At 44.7% G+C, this 21,016-nt stretch overlaps 1 protein-coding gene across 1 annotated transcript in view; it reads right to left on the reverse strand.

Moving 5' to 3' along the window:
• Window positions 1–21,016, reverse strand: part of EIF2B3 (eukaryotic translation initiation factor 2B subunit gamma) — a 109,687-nt gene that overhangs the window by 80,135 nt on the left and 8,536 nt on the right. The window contains exon 3 of the mRNA XM_056130925.1: window positions 20,355–20,500. Coding sequence (XP_055986900.1) covers window positions 20,355–20,500 — 146 coding nt within the window. The remainder of the gene's footprint in view (window positions 1–20,354; window positions 20,501–21,016) is intronic.

The following is a 21,016-nucleotide window of genomic DNA, read 5'->3' on the forward strand; positions in this document are numbered from 1 at the left end:
TAGTAAAGGCTACTCAGTATATTTTATTTCATTATTATATTTTGGGGGGACCTCCCCACCAGTACTGGAGGGTCCATGGGCCACTCCTAGCAATACTCAGTCAGAGTTTGGTGATGGTTCTGTGCCAGGCCTGGTACTGTGGTACTGCTTTGGCCAGCTATGTTGGGGGGTCACCAAGGCGACCCCAGTGGTGCTGAAGGGCCACCCGCGATGTACCTGATGGTGCCCAAGGGGCCATAGAATACTGGGCATTAATGTGGGGTCTCATGCAAGCTAGGCAAGCTACCTTCCCAGCCCAAGGCTACTTAATAAATACTAAGCAAATTTCCACCTGTACATTCTAATGTGGCATTTTATTATAAGTGAAGAAAAAAAGAGACCTAAAAAAGAATCAACTAGAAAAGAAATCCCTTAAATTTTCAATTTAAAAAAGTTGAGGGAGCCTCCCATGCCGTTCCCAGGGGGCCCAGTGACTTTCAGCCAACCAGGCAGAGGTTCAATGTGAGGGTCCCTGGAGGGGGTGCTGTGCCAGTCCTACGATGTCAGTGCCAGGGACCACCAGAACCATCCTGGCGGTGCTTAGGGGCCCTTATGTTGAAATTTAAATTGGCTATATCAATTCTTATAACATGAATATTAATTTATTATAAGCTTCATATTAGTATTAATTTACTACCAATCACATAATAATTTTGTACTGTGAGGTGGCTGAGATGCATCAATGCTTTTCACTAGTTTCGGTGCACCCAGAGCACATCTGCAGACGTCCAGAGGTTCCCAAGGAAGCCTGGCCCCTGTCACAGTGCTGGGATTAGGCCCAGGGCCCTGTACATGTGACGGATGTGCTCAGAACTACATTCCCAGCCCTCACTTTCATTTCATTGATATTTTTGGTTTGTTTTTGGGCCACATCCAGTGTGCTCAGTGCTTGCTCTTGGCTCTGTGCTTGAGGGACGATGTGGGGTCTTGGGGATTGAACCTGTGTCGGCCACAAGCAAGAAAAGCACCTTACCCACTATTCTCACTCAGCATCTCATTAATTTTATTTTCTAGGCTTCTGTTTAAGTGCTGGTTTTGAAAGCAGGCTCTACTACATTAGAGAGTTTGAAAAACACCGAACTGGGTTATTACAAATTCAAGAATAAAATGAGTCACGGTCACAGTCCTCCCGTTATTCATCGATTTGCTCAAGCGGGCCCAGTAACATCTCCATCGTGAGACTTGTTGTTACTGTGTTTGGCATATTGAATATGTCACGGGTAGCTTGTCAGGCTTTGCCCTGCCCTCTCAGTAGCTTGCCAGGCTCTCCAAGAGGGGCGAAGAAATTGAACTTGGGTTGGCCATATTGGCCGCTTGCAAGGCAAACGCTTACCCTCTGTGCTATAAACATTTTTATAAAAGGTTCCAACTTTTCTGGAATTTTAATTTAAAATCAAGATTCCTTCTTTGGGTGGGAAAATGGATGACTTCAACTCACATTTTATTAAAGCAGAGAGTAATGTTTGGCTCAGAAAGTAAAGCAAACCCTTCAAGATGTCTTATATTATAGTTTAAAATTCCTTATTGTGAATATGGAATTTGTACCCAAGAAAACATCATTTTTCTTTCTTTCTTTCTTTTTTTTTTTTAGATTTTGGGCCACACTTGTTGATGCACAGGGGTCACTCTTGGCACTGCACTCAGAATTACTCCTGGTGATGCTTGGGGGGGTGTACAGGATGCTAAGGATTGAACCCTGATTGGCTGCATGCAAGGTGAGCGTTCTGCCCACTGGCCCATTGTACTATCTCTCCAGCCTATATATCACTTTTCCCCACTACACATAACTTATATATAGTCTCAACCAGTGTTTCCCAACTGGGGTCTTAGGCCCCTCTTGTGGGCCCTTAGATGAAAATTATGAGAGTTAGTACATCGGGGCAGGTGCTTTGCCTTGCATGTGGGTTGACCAGGTTCAATCCCCGGCACCCCATATCACCAGGAGTGATCCCTGAATGCAGAGCCAGGAGTAACCCCTGAGCCCCTGAGCACTGCCGGATGTGGCCCCAAAGCATCCCTCCCCTCCAAAAAAAACCTGTATAAATGGGGGGGGCGGGCATGGCACAAGGTTCTATAGAGGGTTAATCAGAAAGACAGGAGGGCCATAGAGAAGAGAGAAGGTTGGAAGCAGGTCACTCTGAAAGGAAGCTGAGAAACGCAGTGTAAGCAATTCTTTTGGAGCTGTTTGAGGGTGAAGCAGTTGAAAACTGAATTTTTACCCTACTTATAAGAAGTTGATTCCTTCTCATCTTAATTCTTGGCTGGAAGAAATATAGAGCCCTAAAAGCATCTTTTTTAAGGGAAAGAAAAATCTTTAGCCTATATAATAGCTCACCATCCAGGAACTCCAAAGACGAGCAAATTAGCCTGCATCTAACTTCTTACAACCATGCTTAGAAAGGCAGGGAGCACGGGCCATTAGTAAAGACACCCACACAATTGCTATTCTAGCAGTACAGAAGCTGTCCTATTTCATTAAAATTAAAAAAAAAAAACCACTTTCTATTTTTTCTAAGACTTTCTAATTAGTTGACTTTTTTTTTGGGGGGGCAAGCTGACTGTCCTACAATCAATTGAACTATTAAGTATACTTCAAGTGACAATGACCCTAGTGCAGAGGCCCCTGAAGTGGTGACAACGTTGTCTTAGTAAATGCTGTTATCATTCAATATCCGCGAGAAATAAATCTGTCAGGGCAGTGAATGCCAAACAAGTCCGGCATAATTGTGAACAGTCTGCAGTCTCACTTTTCTCTTTTGCTTTTAGATGACTTCTTGCTAAACTGAATGAAAAATCCCCAAGGAGCCCCTCCCTCCCCAGCCCAGTGTCTGCTTGCCATCTGTTCTCGGTATGAAAAGAAAGCGGCAGGTCTGAAAGGGCAGGCCTGGGATGCAGATGAGGGTGCTGTTTCAGCAGGCTCCGCTCCGGCCTCTGTTCTCAGGGATGAATGCACCACGCAAGGCACACCCAGGCCAGACACATTCCTGTCCCCTTTACAATTCCACCACTTCCAAAGCCAAAGCTCTGCTGTCTCATCAATGCATCTTGTTTCCAAAGCTGGAAACCGTGAAAGAAGAAACAAGGCTAAAAGGTAAACAAAGGCAGAAGCAAATCCGATGTTTCCACAATGCCACTTTCTTTGTGCTTTAGAAAAGCTCTAAGGTGACGATTGTTTTCATTTTCAATTCTGAAAAAATGGTAGTAGGGCCATTCTACAAACACAGCTATTCTACTATCTAGAGTCTAGAGGAAAGTAGGGACACCGGAAAGAACTAGGAAGTACTTATTGTGACTATGAGACTCGGGTAAACAGAGCGGAGTAGAAAGCCATCGTGTATCTGAAATGTCATTAATCTGAAAGTTGCTGGGACACACAGACTGCTACCTGAAACTTTTCCAACATCAACACAAACAACACACCTGTTTACTTATTTATTTTGCAGCTGGAAATCTCCACAGGCCTCCTGACCCTCTGTTCCAGCAGTTCTGAGTGTGCCTCAGGCCTGGCTGCTCCTTTAGGACTTGCTTCTAAAACTGTGGGTTAGGACCCCATCATGAAAATGTGTCAGGCATGAGGGCTTCAGTTATGCAAGTGATATGGGTGAGTGGTACAGCCATATATCCAAAACACACACTCAACAACACCGAAAGCACGGGATTTAAGCGGCGACCACTGGAACTTTGTAATGTGCCTGTCAAGTTGACAGGTGGGGACAGGACACGGGAACACTAGTGGCAGGAAGTTGACACTGGCAGTGGGACTGGCGTGGAAATATTACTACAATATGCCTAAAACTTAACTATCAATAACTTTGTAAATCTGTTGTTTAATTAAATAAAAAAATTATTAAGGAAATTGTCTGAAAATAAATTATGCAGGGGCCAGAGAGAGAGTAAAACAAAATGTGGCAAACCTTTAAGAGAAATAAGAATGAAGCGCTTTGAATATCATTACTGCCTGTATATGAATGTGAGTGTTAGATGGATATATTTTTCACCAGTGGCAATCAGGAGTGTAGGTAGTTTGGTGAGGGGATTAAAAAAGAAACCTGAGACCAGAGAGACAGCGCAGCAGACAGGCCGCTTGCCTTCATGTAGTCGACCTGGGTTAGATCCCTGGCACCCCAGATTGTCCCCTGTGCAATACTGGGAGTGGTCCTGAGTACAGAGCCAGGAGTAAGCTAGGTGTGGCCCTAAAACAAAACAACTAAATAAAAATGCATGCAATAAGTGTTCATCAAGACCATGAACGTAAATACAATTTTAGTTACCTTAACTACAATAATAAAAATAATTTTAAGATTCTCTGTATTACCAGAGAATATTTGATTTGTATATATCCAATTATATACCTGAGGGCATGTAAAAAATTTTTTTTAAGTCATCTTTATTAATTTGTTTTGGTTTTGGGGCCACACCCAGCAATGCTCAGAGGTTAATCCTACCTCTGCACTAAGGGATCACTCCTGGCAGTGCTTGGAGAACCATATGGGATGCTGAGGACTGAATTTGGATCAGCTGTATGCAAAGTAAATGTCCTACCTGCTGTATTATCGCACGTAAAAATTTCTGGGCCAAAAAGGGATCGATGGGGGGAAACCATCTACAAAGCTCTGCTTGTGAAGAGTGAGGGTGATGATGTTCAGAACCAAAAGACAGCTTAAAAGGACACCCAGTGTGTGCATTTTTGACAAAAAAAAAAATACAAGGTCTTCAGGGGAAAGCGGAACACAACAGTTTTGTATCTGGGGAGGTATCAAGACACCCAGGAATTCAAACGGCTGCCAGCTAGCCTGGACTCAGGGAAACACATTATGCTCAGTAAAGCCGATTGCCTCGCCAGAGCGAAGCCCAGAAATCTTTTCTTACGAGAACACTTTCCATCAAGCCAAAACCACTGAGTAAAATTAGAAGGAAAAACAAAAGTTGAATCAGAAAACCGGATGTATGTGTGTGCGGTGGGGATGGGGGGGCGGGAGTGGGATCGCTACTGGGAATAGCCTCTCTCCACTTTCTGGCAGCCGTTTCCATGACAGATTGTTATAAAGAACACAATCTGGCAAACGATTTCCCATGCAAGGAGAAAGAAAAACACACTCACTCCCTGGGAAAAGAAGTGTCAGGGTAAGGGAACTACCACGCTCCCACTCATCGACCCAGTACTTCCAGAAACAATGACCACGATCCACATCACCACCCTGCTCCCAACCCCTGCCCATATGGAACTAATGAATTCAGCTACTTGGTGTTTTCATGAATGGTCACAAAGTACACTTCCTCCCGTGATCCGATCTTAATTCACTCCCCAAGAGCAGTTTGGTACTTTAATAAACACCATGGCTAACTGCAGAGCCCTCACCGTGCTCAGTATCGGGTGAAAATACTCAGAGATGATTTCCTTCTGTACACTGCAAAGTGCACAGCGCAGGGTCAGCTGTCACTTGACTTTTACTGAGGCTGTGGCAGAAGGTGCGGAAAGTAGTGGCCAGTCACTCTGGAAGTAAGTATGATCATCCTTAGACTTAGAGCTACATGTCCTTTCTGTGTTTCTTACTGAATTTTTTTTTGTATATGTGTGCTTTATGGGTCACACCCGGTGTTGCACAGGGGTTACTCCTGGCTCATGCGCTCAGGGATTACTCCTAGAAGTGCTCGGGGGACCAAATGGGATGGTAGGAATCGAATCCAGGTCAGCCGCGTGCAAGGCAAATGTTGTATCCACTGTGCTATCACTCCAGCCCCTCTTACTGAATCTTTATGTCACCCACCACCCAGGATCTGAAGCCAGAAACCTGGCCAGAGTTTAGGTCTGAAGTCTTTCTCCTTGTCCAGTTTCCTATCCCAAATCTCAATGGTCTCAACCCTATTCCTTTATCTCTAATGATCTTAGTTCAGGATCGTTAGATCATAAAAACATTTTTCCAGTTTCTTATGTGGATCTCTTGCATCTGGTCTGTCTCCAATCTTCTCCTGTTCTAATCCATATCCCAATTTCCACTATTATTTCCTGGCTTAAAGATATCCTAGGGGCCAGAGCGAAGGGTCAGCTGCCACTTGACTTTTACTGAGTAGTATGGAAGTCAGTTTGAGGAGGGTGTTTGCCTTGCATACAGTTGACCTGGGGTTGATCCCCAGCATCCCATATGGTCCCCCGAGCATTGCCAGGAGTCATTCCTGAGTGCAGAGCCAGGAGGAACCACTAAGCATTGTTGGGTGTACCCCCCCCCAAAAAAAAGATATCCTAAAAGAGCGTTCCCCAAACAAAAATAAAATGTTGAATTTTATCACTACTTTAAGTATTATCACTACTTAAAGTCCAGTTATCACTTAAGTTTTATTTAAGAATTCACAAACCAGGGGCCAGAGAGTAGGGGCCTGCTTTGTATAGGCCCAACCCAGCTTTGGTCTTTGGCACCCAAGTCTGCCAGGAGTAATCCCTGAATGCAGAGCCAGGAATAAGCTGGGATCATAGCTTATTGTTGTTTATAGTTTTTGCTGGCTCAAACACCAAAATAAATTAAAAATCCACAAACCACTGTAGATGATATAATAGTCTTTATAGAACATTGCTCGAGCATATTCAAAATATACTTACAATGAGAGATAGAATTAAAAGAATAGAAGTCTAATATTTTCTCTAGTACTTCATCCCAAAAACCTTCTAGCTTTGAGAACAAACATTTTATGTTCAAGACCACTGCAGTATGAAACTGAGTCTAAATTTCTTTCTTCTTTTTTTTTTTTTGGTTTTCTTTTGGGTCACACCCGGCGATGCACAGGGGTTACTCCTGGCTCTGCACTCAGGAGTTTCTCCTGGCAGTGCTCAGGGGACCATATGGGATGCTGGGAATCGAACCTGGGTCGGCCGCATGAAAGGCAGACTCCCTACTCGCTGTGCTATCTCTCCAGCCCCGAGTCTAAATTTCTCAGCATGATACTGTATCACTGTATCACTATCATCCCATTGTTCGTTGATTTACTCGAGTGGGCGCTAGTAACATCTCTATTCCTCTCAGCCCTGAGATTTTAGCAGCCTTTCCTTACTTGTCTTTCCCAATGATTGGAGGCTCTTTCAGGGTCAGGGGAATGAGACCTGTTATCGTTACTGTTTCTGGCATATCAAATATGCCACAGGGAGTTTGCCAGGCTCTGCCCAGGTGGGAGGGACAGTCTTGGTAGCTTGCCGGTCTCTCCGAGAGGTATATATACATATAATACATATATATTATAAATATATATATATATATATTTCTCTCTATGATGTGTTGCCTAATGTCTGAACCCCATCAAATATGGTGTAGCAATTATGGAAAATGGGTAGGAAGTGTCTTATGGTATGAAGCAGCCACGGGGTCTGGAAAGCAACCCGGAGCGTGGCGGCGGTTGGGTAGTGGAGATCATGCTGTTTTCACTTTGGGGTGCTCTGAGTGAAAACTAGGATCTTCAAAACAGGGCTCAGGTACCTAATTCCATCTTCTCTCCCACAACTGCCCCTTACAGAGCTAATGTTAATTTGCTGAAGTGCCAAGAATGCATTCCCTATTCTCTTTCCCACCCCACTATATATTCATCCATCAAGAATGAACACCTATCCATCTACTACTCGTCACATTAAAAGGGTAGAGTCAATTTATTACCTCCTCTGAACAAGTCTTTTCTGATTCATTACCGACCTCAAATCACTCAATTGGGTTCCATTTTTTTTTTTGGTTCCTTTATGCCCCACACTACTAGCTTCATACGGAGTTCTTTTATCTCTTATCCTGATTATAACCTAGTACTGGCAAACAAGCATAGAGTATATAAGCATTTTATTAAAATTTTTTTTTGTTGTTTTTTTTTTTGCTTTTTTTGGGTCACACCTGGCGATGCACAGAGGTTACTCCTGGCTCTGCACTCAGGAACCACTCCTGGCGGTACTCAGGGGACCATATGGGATGCTGGGAATCGAACCCGAGTCGGCTGCGTGCAAAGCAAACTCCCTACCTGCTGTGCTATCACTCCAGCCCCCTAAAAAAATATTTTTACTTGGCATATTTTCTAATGTTTACACATTGCTTTATATGCCATTTCTGGTCTTAGTTAGGGAATGGTATATATATATATATATATATGAAAATATAATATATATATATTTTATTTCCCCCCCGTTAAGTATCATAGTTTACATACGATTGAAGTCGCTGTTTAACAGTTGCAAAGTTACTACACCAGTCCCTCCACTAGTGTTTCACTTCTGCCTTCCATTATTTTCTTCTTCTCTTTTTTAGGTCACATCTGGTGGTGCTCAGGGCTTATTCCTGGCTCTGCACTCAGTGATCACTTCTGGAAGGGCCAATATGGGGTGCCGGGATTGAAGCCAGGTCAGCAGTATGTAAACTCATTCCCCAACGTACTATCATTTCAGCCCTTCCACCGTGTTCGAAAATCTTCCCACCATTACCACACCACCCTCCTAGCCATACCAAGGCCTGCCAGGGAGTAGTTTTCAGTTCTATTGGTCATGTCTCGGGATTAGTTTGCACTGGGGATTGTCTATTTCCTTGCTTTGTATCTTTATAGTCCACATATGAATGAGACCATCTGGAATTTATCTTTTATGACTCACTTCACGGAGCATGACACCGCTCCAATTCTATCCAAGTTGCAGTAAATTTCAAAACAACATCTTTTCTCAGAGCTGAGTAGTAGTCCATTGTGTATATAGACCACAATAATTTTTTTTTTTTGGTCTTTTAGGGTCACACCCAGTGATGCTCAGGGATTACTCCTGATTTTGCACTCAGGACTTACTCCTGGCAGTAAGGTCCACATGTAATGTCCACATGTACTATCGTTCTGGCCCTAGACCACAATTTTTTTATCCACGCATCAGCTGGTGGACACTTGGGTCACTTCCAGACCTTGGCTATTGTAAATAGTGCTATGATGAACTCAGAAATGCATGTTTTTTTTTTTGTTTTTCAGATTAATGTTTTTGTGTTCTTGGGGTAGATGCCCACCAGTAGAAATCCTGGATGGCATCCAAACCATTTTCCAAAGGAACTGAAACATAGCATTCTTCCTATCACTCCTTGTTTAAATTGAGTAACACATAAAAACATCCTATTTCAGGTCTTTAGAAACAACATTCTTCCTGCCAGAGCTGAGTGCCCTCCTCCACCTTGCAGATTCTATTCAAAATTAGGATGGGGCCACAAAGGTTCGCGACTCCGAAAGCATAAGGAAGTTAACCTGCTGCCTCGTAAGAGGAAAGACAGGGTTGTCCAAAAGGAAAGAAATCAGACAGAGCTGTCCTGGGGGAAGTTGGGCTAGATTTATAATTTTTAAATGCAGGCTCAACACTTACTTCGTGCATCTTCCTACAGACATTTTTATTTTCATATTAAGAATAGAAAAAGATGAAATGATGCAATTTACTACGTGGGATGGAACCGAAGAGTTTCAGGCGAAGGGAAGTTAGGAGAGGGGCAGGTACATAAGGATCTCTCTGCTCTGTGGGCTGCAGGGAAACACAGTCACGGTCACGGTCCTCCCGTTGTTCACTGATTTGCTCGAGCGGGCCCAGTAACGTCTCCATTGGAGACTTTGTTGTTACTGTGTCTGGCATATCAAATACGGGGAGCTTGCCAGGCTCTGCCGTGCAGGCGAGATACTCTCGGTAGCTTGCCGGGCTCTCCGAGAGGGGTGGAGGAATCGAACTCGGGTCGGCCATGTGGGCTGCGTGCAAGGCAAATGCCCTACCCGCTATGCTATCGCTCCAGCCCAGAGAAACACACTAAAAGTAACAAATGGCCAAGGTAACAGAGCCTGAGAACTGGTCTACAGAACTGAGCTTACCATGGGGCGGGGGTGGTGGTGCAGGATGGTGTGGCAGATGAAGAGGGGCATGCTGGTGGGGTGTGGGCCACTGGAACACTGTATGCAGGAAACCCTATTATGAACAGTACTGTCTAAGATTTTTTTTTCTTTTTGGGTCACACCTGTCTATGCACAGGGGTTCCTCCTGGCTCTGCACTCAGGAATTACTCCTGGCGGTGCTCTGGGGACCATATGGGATGCTGGGAATCGAACCCGGGTCGGCCACATGCAAGAGAAACACCCTACCTGCTGTGCTATCTCGCCAGCCCCATTGTCTAAGATTTTTAAAATAATTTACAAAACACAAAGATATAAGAACAACAAAAGAGAACAGAGGGGCCTTTCCTGGGGGCCTTGGCATGGCTCTGTGCTACAATGCCTGCCTTGCAAGCATAAGCTGTCAGGCTGGATCCCTAACACCATCCACATGCCTGTGCTCAGGCCTGGCCCTGGGACCCTTTGGGATCCTCAGAGCTGCCCACACTAACCTGCAGCACACAACAAGCAAGTGTGTGAGCCCTGGCGGGCACGATCATGGGCACGAGAACTAAAGTGTGCAACCTCCAACAAGTATTGCAACCGAACACGTGTGTGTGTGTGTGTGTGTGTGTGTGTGTGTGTATGTGTGTGTGGCCTCCAGTCATCACAAAAAGAAAAAGAAAAAAAAAAGGAGGGGTGGAGGGAGGGGGAAAGATGGCACAAAATCACACTCTTAGGAGTACAGGGAAGTTCCTCGGCTCTGCCCACATTCTCAGTGCGAGGTCAGATTCCCGGTACTGTGGTCCTGCAGGTGCGATGTCCCCACAGGCAGAAGCAGCGGGAGACCTGAGAGAGGGTGGGAAACACCATCACAACTCTGCCTCATGTGCCGCTCAGGAGAGCAGCGAGGCTGCAACACCAAACATGGCTTTGGAGACTGAAGAGTTCACACCCTCGCTGGGACCCTGGAAGTACAGCATCACGGAGGGGCGTGCACCTGTCAGGTGTGGGAAAGGCACAGGCTTTTCACCGAGAGCTCTGATGGTGGGGAGCAGAGATCCGTGGCTGAGCATTAGAGAAGACCCAATGGTCTCTGGAAGCGCTTGTGGCTGCTGGCACGATGCTTGTCTAGGATGGGACTGACAACTGGAGCCAGGACCCAGTGTACAGAAGCAGGGGTTCGAGACTTGAAGGAAGGAAGATTGGCAGAGCCCATCAAGTCCAAGGGTGAATTATTTTTTGTGGGGAGGATGTATTCTCTCAAGCAGAGCACAGGGGAACTGGGGGTCACTTCTGGCAATACTCTGTCCCTCAGTGCACGTTGAAAGGCTCAGTGCCTGGGCGTGGCAATAGTGTTGCTTGGGCTCTGAGGTGTGGGGGCCAACAGATCACCCCAGTAGTGTTTTGGGGACCATGTGGGGCCGGGTGTTGAAGTAAGGGCCTCCACACGCCCGGCATGTGCTTAGACCTTTGAGTTATCTCTTCAGTCCAAGAATAAATTCTTTTACAAATCAAAAAAAAGTTTTTACTTTTGGGGCCATGCCCAGTAGAGTTCTGGGGACTACCCCTGTTGATGTGCTCAGGGATCTATCCTGGTGGTACTTAGAGGATTATACACAGTACTGGGGATTGAAATGGTGTCAGTCACATGCAAAACAAATCTTTAACCCCTGGATTATTGCTCTAGCCTCCAGGAATAATTTTGCTTTTGTTTTTGGGCCACACCTGATGATGCTCAAGGGGTTACTCCTGGCTCCGCACTTAGGAATGCCCTGGTGATGCTCAGGGGACCATATGGATGCTAGGAATCAAACTAGGATTGGCCACATGCAAGGCAAATGAATGCTCTACCCACTGAACTATCACTCCAGTCCAAGAATAAATTCTTATTTTTCATCTTGTTCCCATAGTCTAGTGCAAGAAAGTGATAATGATTTCACACAGAATTTTAATCCTCTGTGCAAATATAGAAAACACGATTCGGTCGCAGAAAGCCAGGGAAGGCTTTCTATGTTCATGCTAACATCATCCTGACTCCCCAACTACTGTACAGACCTATTCCCCCAGTCAGGCTGGAGCGGGACTTTAAGATTCAAAGCAGGTGGGGCTGGAGCAATGGTACAGCGGGTAGGGCGTTTGCCTTGCACGAGGCTGACCCGGGTTTGATTCCCAGCATCCCATATGGTCTCCTGAGCACCACCAGGAGTAATTCCTGAGTGCATGAGCCAGGAGTGTGCACAGCCAGGTGTGACCCCCAAAAAATTAAAAAACAAAAAAAAAGATTCAAAGCAGGGCAGCCAGGTAGACCGAGAGCTCCCAAATATCTAAGCCATAGGAGTCACATTAACTGGAGATAAACAGGGCTTGTGACAACAGTCTGGACTTTCTATCCTAATTCCTGGTTATCAGATCTTGTCCTACTCCGCCTGCTGACCCATCCTAAGAGTCCTTCAGTGCATAACGGATCTTTATGGAAAATTGGCCAGTTACCAAATTCAGCCCTGGGCTGCAGAAATGCCAGTCCACAGACTGGCAGTCCAACATGGAACAACCCGTGACCAGGTGAGACGGAAAGCATTTTCAACTTGTGAACACAGGTGAGCACCGTCAAGAGAAAAACTCCACTGAAATGCTTGGGGGAATTTTTTCCCTCAAATTTCCTCATCCAATCTGTTTTGCCATAACTCCGAGCACTTTGTTCTCTGCCTGGAACACCCCACGAAGACTACAGCGCAATTGCAGAGTCTGCCTTCGCAGGCATGAGTTTGAGCCTCAGCACTGCCCCACCTGCCAAAGGTGATCCCTGAGGCATAACAGCGATCCCAGGGACACAAGAAACGTGGTCCCGGGCACATGCACCTAAGTGTGTGAACCCCACCATGGCAACAACAAAGGGAAGGGAAGAGAGACAAACCAAAGACAGCACGCGCAGAGATACGCTGCTGCCCCGGAGGCAGCCACAGCCCACCAAAACAGTACTAAGGAAAGTTGCCACCTTTAAAAAAAGTCTTTAAACAAGTTGGAACCAGGTTCTCAGATCTTGCCCCTGACAAAAGGGTACTCAATTCTTTCCAGGCATAAAAAAAAAAGCTGCCAAAAATAAATCCCTGGGCACAATAAAAGCTTCCATGAAAGAATGACAGATTTGTAATTTGATAAAGACATCAAACACTCAACTGAAAATAACCTGCATTTAGGTTTTTTAACCATCTAAAAATAGCAGGCGCTAAATCTAATAAGCGTCTCAGAGGAGGGGATTTCAGCCGCATAGTTTGCTCTTTGTTGTAGCATGTTAGCTATTTCAGAAGACGTATAACAATAGTCCTTTACCTACATCAAAGACTTAAATAACTAAACCTTTAACAACCAGTCTGCTGGTATCATTATCCCTATTTTGTTGACTGTGAAACTGAGGCAGAGGATAAATGGGCTTGCCTGAATCTCTAAGTTAAAGAGAATCCGTGAGACCTGCAATGTAAGATACGGACTTCAAACCCTAGCTCTTTGTTTTGATTTGGGTTTTTTGGCCACACCCAATAGTGCTCAGGACTTACTCCTGCCTCCACGGTCAGGGATCTTCTGGTGGGACTTAGGGGATGAAATGGGGTGTTGGGGATCAAATTCAGTTAGATTGTATAAAAAGAGAAGCATACTACCTTCTGTACTAATGCTCCAGACCTCAAAAACCTAGCTGTTTAAGGTTTGGAGTTAAAACCCAAAATGTTTAAAAACTGTGGGTTGCAACCCCATATAGTCACGTAAATTTACTTATTTTTTTGGTGGGATTGGGGGAGTTTGGGTCAAAGTCAACAATGCTCTGGGGCCACTCCTGAATTTGTGTTCACAGGTTGCTAGCAGCAGTGCCTCAGAACTATGTATACATGCAGTGCCAGGGTTCAAACTGGGGTTAGTGCCTTGCAAGGCGAGTACCTTCACTCCTGCACTATCTCTCCAAGTCAGGACTCACACACTTTAAAAAACTGTTTTTACATGATTGCCATTCAATGCCTCTTTTGCAAACCACAGCACCCAAAAGGAGAGAGAGGGAAATGCCCTGCCACAGAGGCAGGGTGAGATGGGGGCTGGGGGGTGGGAGGGATGCTGGGATCCGTGGTGGTGGGAAATGGGCACTGGTGGAGGGATGGGTGTTTGATCATTGTATAATTGAAACCCAAGCACAAAAATGTGTAAGTCTGCAACTGTACCTCATGATGTCTCACTATAAAAAAATTGTTTTTATATTCATTATTGGTAAATGATTTGTTTGTTTTGGGGCCACATCCAGCAGTACTCAGACGTTATTCCTAGTTCTGCACTCAGGGATTACTTCTGGTGGGCTTGGGGGACTAAATGGGATGCTGGGGATGAAACACAGGTCAGTGACAAGTGCCATACCTACTGTATTATCTCCCCAGTCCTTAAGTGTTTGATTTGTATGTCTATTCTGCATACCTATATAATCAGGGTTGCGTAAAATTTTGAGTAAAAAGGAGTTGCAAAGAGAAAAAATTTCAAAAGTCCTACTCTCAACACAGGTTACGGAAATCTATTAAAGGCTGCTGAAGGGGCTGGAGGGATGGCACAGCAGGTAGGGCGTTTGCCTTTCATGCAGCCAACCTGGGTTCGATTCCCATCATCCCATACGGTCCCCCGAGCACCGCCAGGAGTAATTCCCGAGTGCAAGAGCCAGGAGGAACCCCTGTGCATCGTTGGGTGTGACCTAAAAAGCAAAGCAAATAAATAAATAAAGGGGCTGCTGAAGTCTCTTCAGTATCTTATTATCCTGTTCTCTAACTACTCATTTTAGGAATAATTGAAATTCCTTCCACTTAGGAGATATTAATAAGCAACCACAGCATATTTTGCAAAATGAGAATTCTGGGGCTGATTGATAAGGGCTCAATAAACCCCACGAGGAAGTTCTTCAGTCTAGATGTTTGATGTTCTTCTTTTTCTTGGGGAGTGGGGTGGGATAGGGGAAGGCTACATCTGGCAGTGCTCAGAGTAAGCCAGGGCTTACTCCTGGCTCTGTGCTCAGGAATCACTCCTGGCAGGGCTCAGGGAACTGGGTGGGGTGCCAAGGATCAAACTCAGGTCAGCTGAATACAAGGCAAACACCCTACCTACGATACTGCCACTCTGACCCCTGATCTTCTTATTTCAGAATATGTTTCATACAAAAATATCTAATTAAGCATTCCGTATGTATTTAGAACCACTTAACTTGGACACTGAGTTCTAGGGGCCAAGGAGACAGCTCAATGGGCTGGTGCACATGCTATTCTCAGGTTAAGTCCAAGTTTGATCCCTAGCACCACAGGGTTCCATGAGCACTGAGCTGGGAGTAGTCCCTGAGCACTGCCAAGTGTGACCCCAAAACCAAACAATTAAAAAAATGTGTATGTACATACAAATACACAAAAATGTTCATATAAAAAAGAAAGCAGTATTCTGAAAACGCTAAACCAAGTGTAGTCTAAAGCCAAGAGGCTGGAGTTTGAGTAGATTTTAAGAAGTACCGAAGCTCGAGTGTAAAAAGTTACACGACGAAAATGCCTAGGGCAGATGAGAGGCATAAAGACACCTCAAACCCAGGACTACGCTCTTGTCCTGGCCCAGAACCTGCCCAGGTGGGGCACTTTGCACACATTATACCATCTACCTTTCAAGGTGACTAGAGATTAGAAATCCATTGGGTTGGGGCAGGAGCAACAGTACAATGAGGAGGGCATTTGCCTTGCATGTGGCCCACCCGGGTTCAATCCTCTGCATCCCATCTAGTCCTGCCAAGTAGGTAATTCCTGAGTGCAGAGCATTACAGAGTGTGGCCCGAAAAGGAAAAAAGAAAAATCCACAAGGCCAGATACACAAAGTAATAAGTGTGGAAGCTTTCCTTTGCGATCTTCAGAGCAAGTGTTTCAGGAAAAGAAAATTAGAACACCCCATGATCAGTAATTTAATTCTCTATTTTAGAAAAATCTCCCTTTTTTTTTTTTTGCTTTTTGGGTCACACCCGGCGATGCACAGGGGTTATTCCTGGCTCATGCACTCAGGAATTACTCCTGGCAGTGCTTGGGGGACCATATGGGATGCTGGGAATCGAACCCGGGTCGGCTGCGTGCGAGGCAAATGCCTTACCCGTTGTGCTATTGCTTCAGCCCTGAAAATCTCTTTCTTAAAAAAAAAAGCTAGGTAATAAATTCATTGCGTAAAATGCATTTCATTTATAAAGCTTTAGAGCAGCTATAATGCTCCTCAGAGTGCTCATCTGACTGCAGAGATCCAGTGTAAATCATCAAATGATATTGCAGAGCAGGTCTCCGCTGCTCCTCAGTCCCAGTTTTCAACTACCTTTATGCTCTCTCCAGAGTTGTTCAAACTCTAGAGAAAGTGATTAGATTCAACCTTACATGTACGTATAGTTTAGGCTAACACCCAGGAAGGGAAAGAAAAAGGACTACCAGTGAAGTCATTTAATGCATCTCAAAGAAACATAGATGAGGTAAAAGTCTTTTTTTTTTTTTGCTTTTTTTTGGGGGGGGGGGGTCACACCCGGTGATGCACAGGGGTTACTCCTGGCTCTGAACTCGGGAGTTACTCCTGGTGGTGCTCAGGGGACCATATGGGATGCTGCGAATCGAACCCGGGTTGGCCGCGTGCAGGCAAACGCCCTACCCACTGTGCTATGTCTCCAGCTCCTAAAAGTCTTAAAGAAACATAATAAGAAAAGTTTTATAGTAATTTTTCAACTGCTAAAATGAAAAAAAAAGCCAACAGTTTCACGCTTTTGGGGGGCTTATTTGGTGGGAATAAGTCCTACTTATTCCCATTTTTTCAGTAGGAATACTTATGCTTTCTTTTTTTCCTACTATCACAAATTTCTATTCTTCCTAAAAGATCCAGTGAGAGGGCACAGAGATAGTACATCTGGCTCACTGGGTGTGACAAACCCAACCTCACCCCCATCCCCACCTCCGCTGGCACTAGAATCTCTGGGAGTGGCCCCCTCAAAAGGACTCAGTTAGAAATGACATTTAGGAAGCTTTCTTTCCTTTCCATCAGTTCGTCCAAGTAGTTTCTCCACTGTTCCTCTAGAGGGTGCACAGGACTCTTTCAGCTAATTACGAAAACCACGTCCCTAACCCACTCCACTGCTGTGCTGTCGAGAAAAAAACTCAGTTTCCACTGAGACAGGTGCCATCTAGCTGTACTAACAGACGTTATAATATTTTTTGTTTTGCTTTGTTTTCGTACTCAAGGATCACTCCTGGAGGTGCTCACGGCACCACATGGGATGTCAGGGATCGAACGTGGGTGGGCTGAGGGCAAGGCAAAGCCCTCCTATTGCTCTGGTCCCCAAATATTGTTCTATTATCCTTCGATTACTTAAATGCATTTACTGTGACTTTAGCATCTAATTCATGGTCTTTCCAACAGAACTTAAAGCTTGTAACTCAAGCTCCCTGAGCCCTATTTTCTTGCTTGATTTTTTTTTCTCCTGAGTCTCATTTTTCTCACCTGTAAAGTGAAGATCAAGATTCGAGCTACCTCAGAATGTAGCTGGAGGATGCACATAAAGTGTTCGGTGTAGAGGTTTCTTATGCTGGGAAACTGGAGAATTAAGAACCTACAGATCTTGTCACAAGTACCTAAAAGTTTTTTGATAAGACATCACAAAATGTCTTCCAAATATATTCAAATGTACAAAAAATAAAGGGAAATACAAAGTGCTAGAACTGAAGCAGAAACGTGAACTAGAATCCAGCACGAACAAGACCTCAGTGAAAGATAAACTCGGAGGGGAAAGCTACATTTAGCACAGCCACCAAAGCAGTGTACATCTGTCTCCGAGCTTACGGCAGGAAATTCTGAGAGGATATTATTTCTATCCTCAAATTCTACATAAATATTAGTTATTCAGGAGTAAGGGTAGAATTAAACATTTCCATACAAGCAAGTTCTCGAGTATTTCTCGTCCATACTCTTTTTAAGAAGATAAGGGTTGGCTTTCCCTGAAATCAGGGAATAAACCAAGAGAGAAGAAACACAGGAAGCAGGAGCCAGGGCACTCAACACAGGAAAGAGAATGGAACTTCCAGAATGACCGTGAAGAAGTTATAGAACTGTACACAGGGCAACCAGGTAAGGGGACAATGAATGACTTCCAGGGGGGCTGCCTCGAAGGGAAAAAGAAAGCCATTCACACATTTCACATTCTGATTCACTTACGTTCCCTTAAAAGAGTCTGAGAACGCCGGCTTTGAAGCGATAGTACAGCAGGCAGGGAGCTTGCCTTGCATGTGTCCCACCTGGGTTTGATCCCCAGCATTCAGCTTGGTGCCCTGAACCTCACCAGGAGTGATCCCTGAGCACAGAGCCAGGCCAGGCGTAACCCCTGAGCACGCTGGGTATGTCCTCAAAAATACCAAACCAAAACAATAACATCCACAAAATTTGGAGCTGAGAGACAGTACAGCAGGTAGAGTGTTTACCTTGCATGCAGTTGACCTGGGTTTAATCCTCAGTATCCCATATGGTCCCCTGAACCCACTAGGAGTGATCCCTGGGTGCAGAGCAAGGAGTGAGCCTTTAAGTCAGGTATAGCTCCAAAGCAAAACAAAACAAAAACAGCACAAATATTATCATGCTTGGACTTTATGTTGCATTGGGGAATGGTATTTTTGCGGGGTGGAGGGGAGTGGAGGGCACACACCGGCAGTGCTCAGGGGTTACTCCTGGTTCAGTGCTCAGGAATTACTCCTAGTGGTGCACGGGGACCGTATGAGATACTGGAGATCGAACCCAGGCTGGCCGTGTGCAAGGTAAGTGCTCTACCTGCATGTTATCGCTCCTGTCCCGGGGAATGTTATTTTTGCATATTCGTTTGTATTTCTTCATAATCAACCTCTCATTGCAGAGTCAACTGATTTCTATTACCACATATTCAATTCGCTGTTCATGGAATCCTTTGACACATAAAATGTATCTCTTTTTTTTTATAAAGATGTACTGGTACTCAGAATACTGGACACCAATGACTTGGTAACTAACCATCTAAATCTATACTAGTAATGAAACAAAAAGCAGCTGAAAGCATATGGACAACCAGTATGCGATGCAAAAATACATGTATCGGGGAGCAGTTTGGGGCATACAGTGTTTGGGACCATCTGCAGTGCCACAGACCAAATAGGGTCAGTTGCATGCAAGACAAGAGCCTGAAAGGTCTACCTCAGATAGACCCTGTACTATCTCTCTGGCTCACAGGGTTTTTAAAGCAACACTAAAGGGCTGAAACTATTCACAAAAGCCAAAAGCTGTAAACAACCCAAATGTCCAAGGACAGAAGACCTGATAAAGAAACTAGGGCGTTTATACACGTGGAATACAACTGGACCCTAAGAAAAGATGAAGTCAAGAAATTCGCTGCTACCTGGATAAATCTGGAGAGTGTCCTGTTAAGTGAAGTCAGGCAGAGGGAGAGAGTCAGACTCAGAACCACCTCTAGCATATGTGGGATATAAGGAAACTTCCTGGGGAAATAGCAAACGCTTAATGGCATCAGAAAGAAAGACCAGAACTGGTCTTCAGGAGGAAGCTTGCCACTGGCGTGGGGTGGGAGAAGAAGTTAGGGAAGGAACCAAGAAGACAATCATGGAGGGGGAAAGTGCTTTCACAGAGGCAGGATAGGGGTGGGAGGAAAGTGGGGACATCGGTGGAAGCTGGTGGGGACTGCTGAAGGGAACGATGTTGGGACATTGTGCACCTGAAGCATAATCATGAGTAACTATGTAATTCATGGTGATTAAAAAAAGATACATTAAAAAATACGATGGGGCGGGGCTGGAGCAATAGCACAGCGGGTAGGGCGTTTGCCTTGCACGCCGCCAATCCGGGTTCGATTCCCAGCATCCCATATGGTCCCCTGAGCACAGAGCCAGGAGGAACCCCTGTGCATCACCGGGTGTGACCCAAAAAAGCAAAAAAAAAAAAAAATACAATGGGGGGCCAGAATGATAGTATAGTGGGGAGGGTGTTTGCCTTGCATGTGACTGACCCGGGTTCAATCCCTGGCATCCCATATGGTACCCCAAGCACTGCCAGGAGTAATTACTGAGTGCACAGCCAGGAGTAACCCCTGAGCATGGCTGGATGTGGCCCAAAAAGCAAATATATATATATATATATATTATATATATATATATATAGAGAGAGAGAGAGAGAGAGTGTTAGAGAGATGATTCAGTGGGTTGGAGTATGTGCAGGGGGTATGGGTTTGATACCAGCACAACTGTGCACCAAGACAGGAGTCCCTGAGCACTGCTGGGTGGCCCTAAATACTTCTGCTCCCAGCTTCCGGAAAAAACTGCAAGGTGGAACATGCTAGGCAAATGCTAATTGTAACATGTAATGTGCTGGAATCTCAATGAAATGATATCATTTTCAACAGTCAAAGTCAACAGATCGTTTTTCACCTTAAGTTTTGGATATATGTGACGCAGAGAATCTGCAGTTCCCATATCAGCTTCATCAGAAATACACACAATATCTGTCTTCATTTTCGTCTTGAATTCTGCACTCAGAGCCTTTTGGACATCCCTGGTTGTAATGATAATGACCTCTATAGCACAAAAAAAAAAAAAAGAAAAAAAAGAAAATAATGCAAAAATTTTATTCATTTGCGTAACAGCTTTCTCATTTTGACTAGATTTTAGTCCGTTTTTGTTGTAACAGTAACAGAGCTACAACTATCCAGCCTTCTCAATATATTTTACATGCATTCTCTCTACTCTTACAGCAATCTCATTTTCCAAATTAGGAAATTTGGACAAAAACACGTAACTTCGCTCAACCATACAACTAATAACACAACCAGTTAAGCAATCAGCCCGAGGAAAAAAACTGAAGTCTGTATGATCCTTAAACGAATGCCTACATTACATGCCATTTCTGATTTCTGAAGAGCGTTCTTCAAAGCATAAACAAAAGGAATTGCATTGGAAATCTTCTTTCACCACAAAGTGCTATCACCGCTTTCACCACAAAGTGCCAGTAAGTCATTCATGTTTTCCTGAGGATCACAGTGAATCCTAGCAAAAGATAATTTCTATACCACAGATATCTTCACTTTATGTAG

This window comes from Sorex fumeus, unplaced genomic scaffold (genome assembly GCF_029834395.1).
Source record: "Sorex fumeus unplaced genomic scaffold, SorFum_2.1 ptg000082l, whole genome shotgun sequence".
Classification (NCBI taxonomy): Eukaryota; Metazoa; Chordata; class Mammalia; order Eulipotyphla; family Soricidae; genus Sorex; species Sorex fumeus.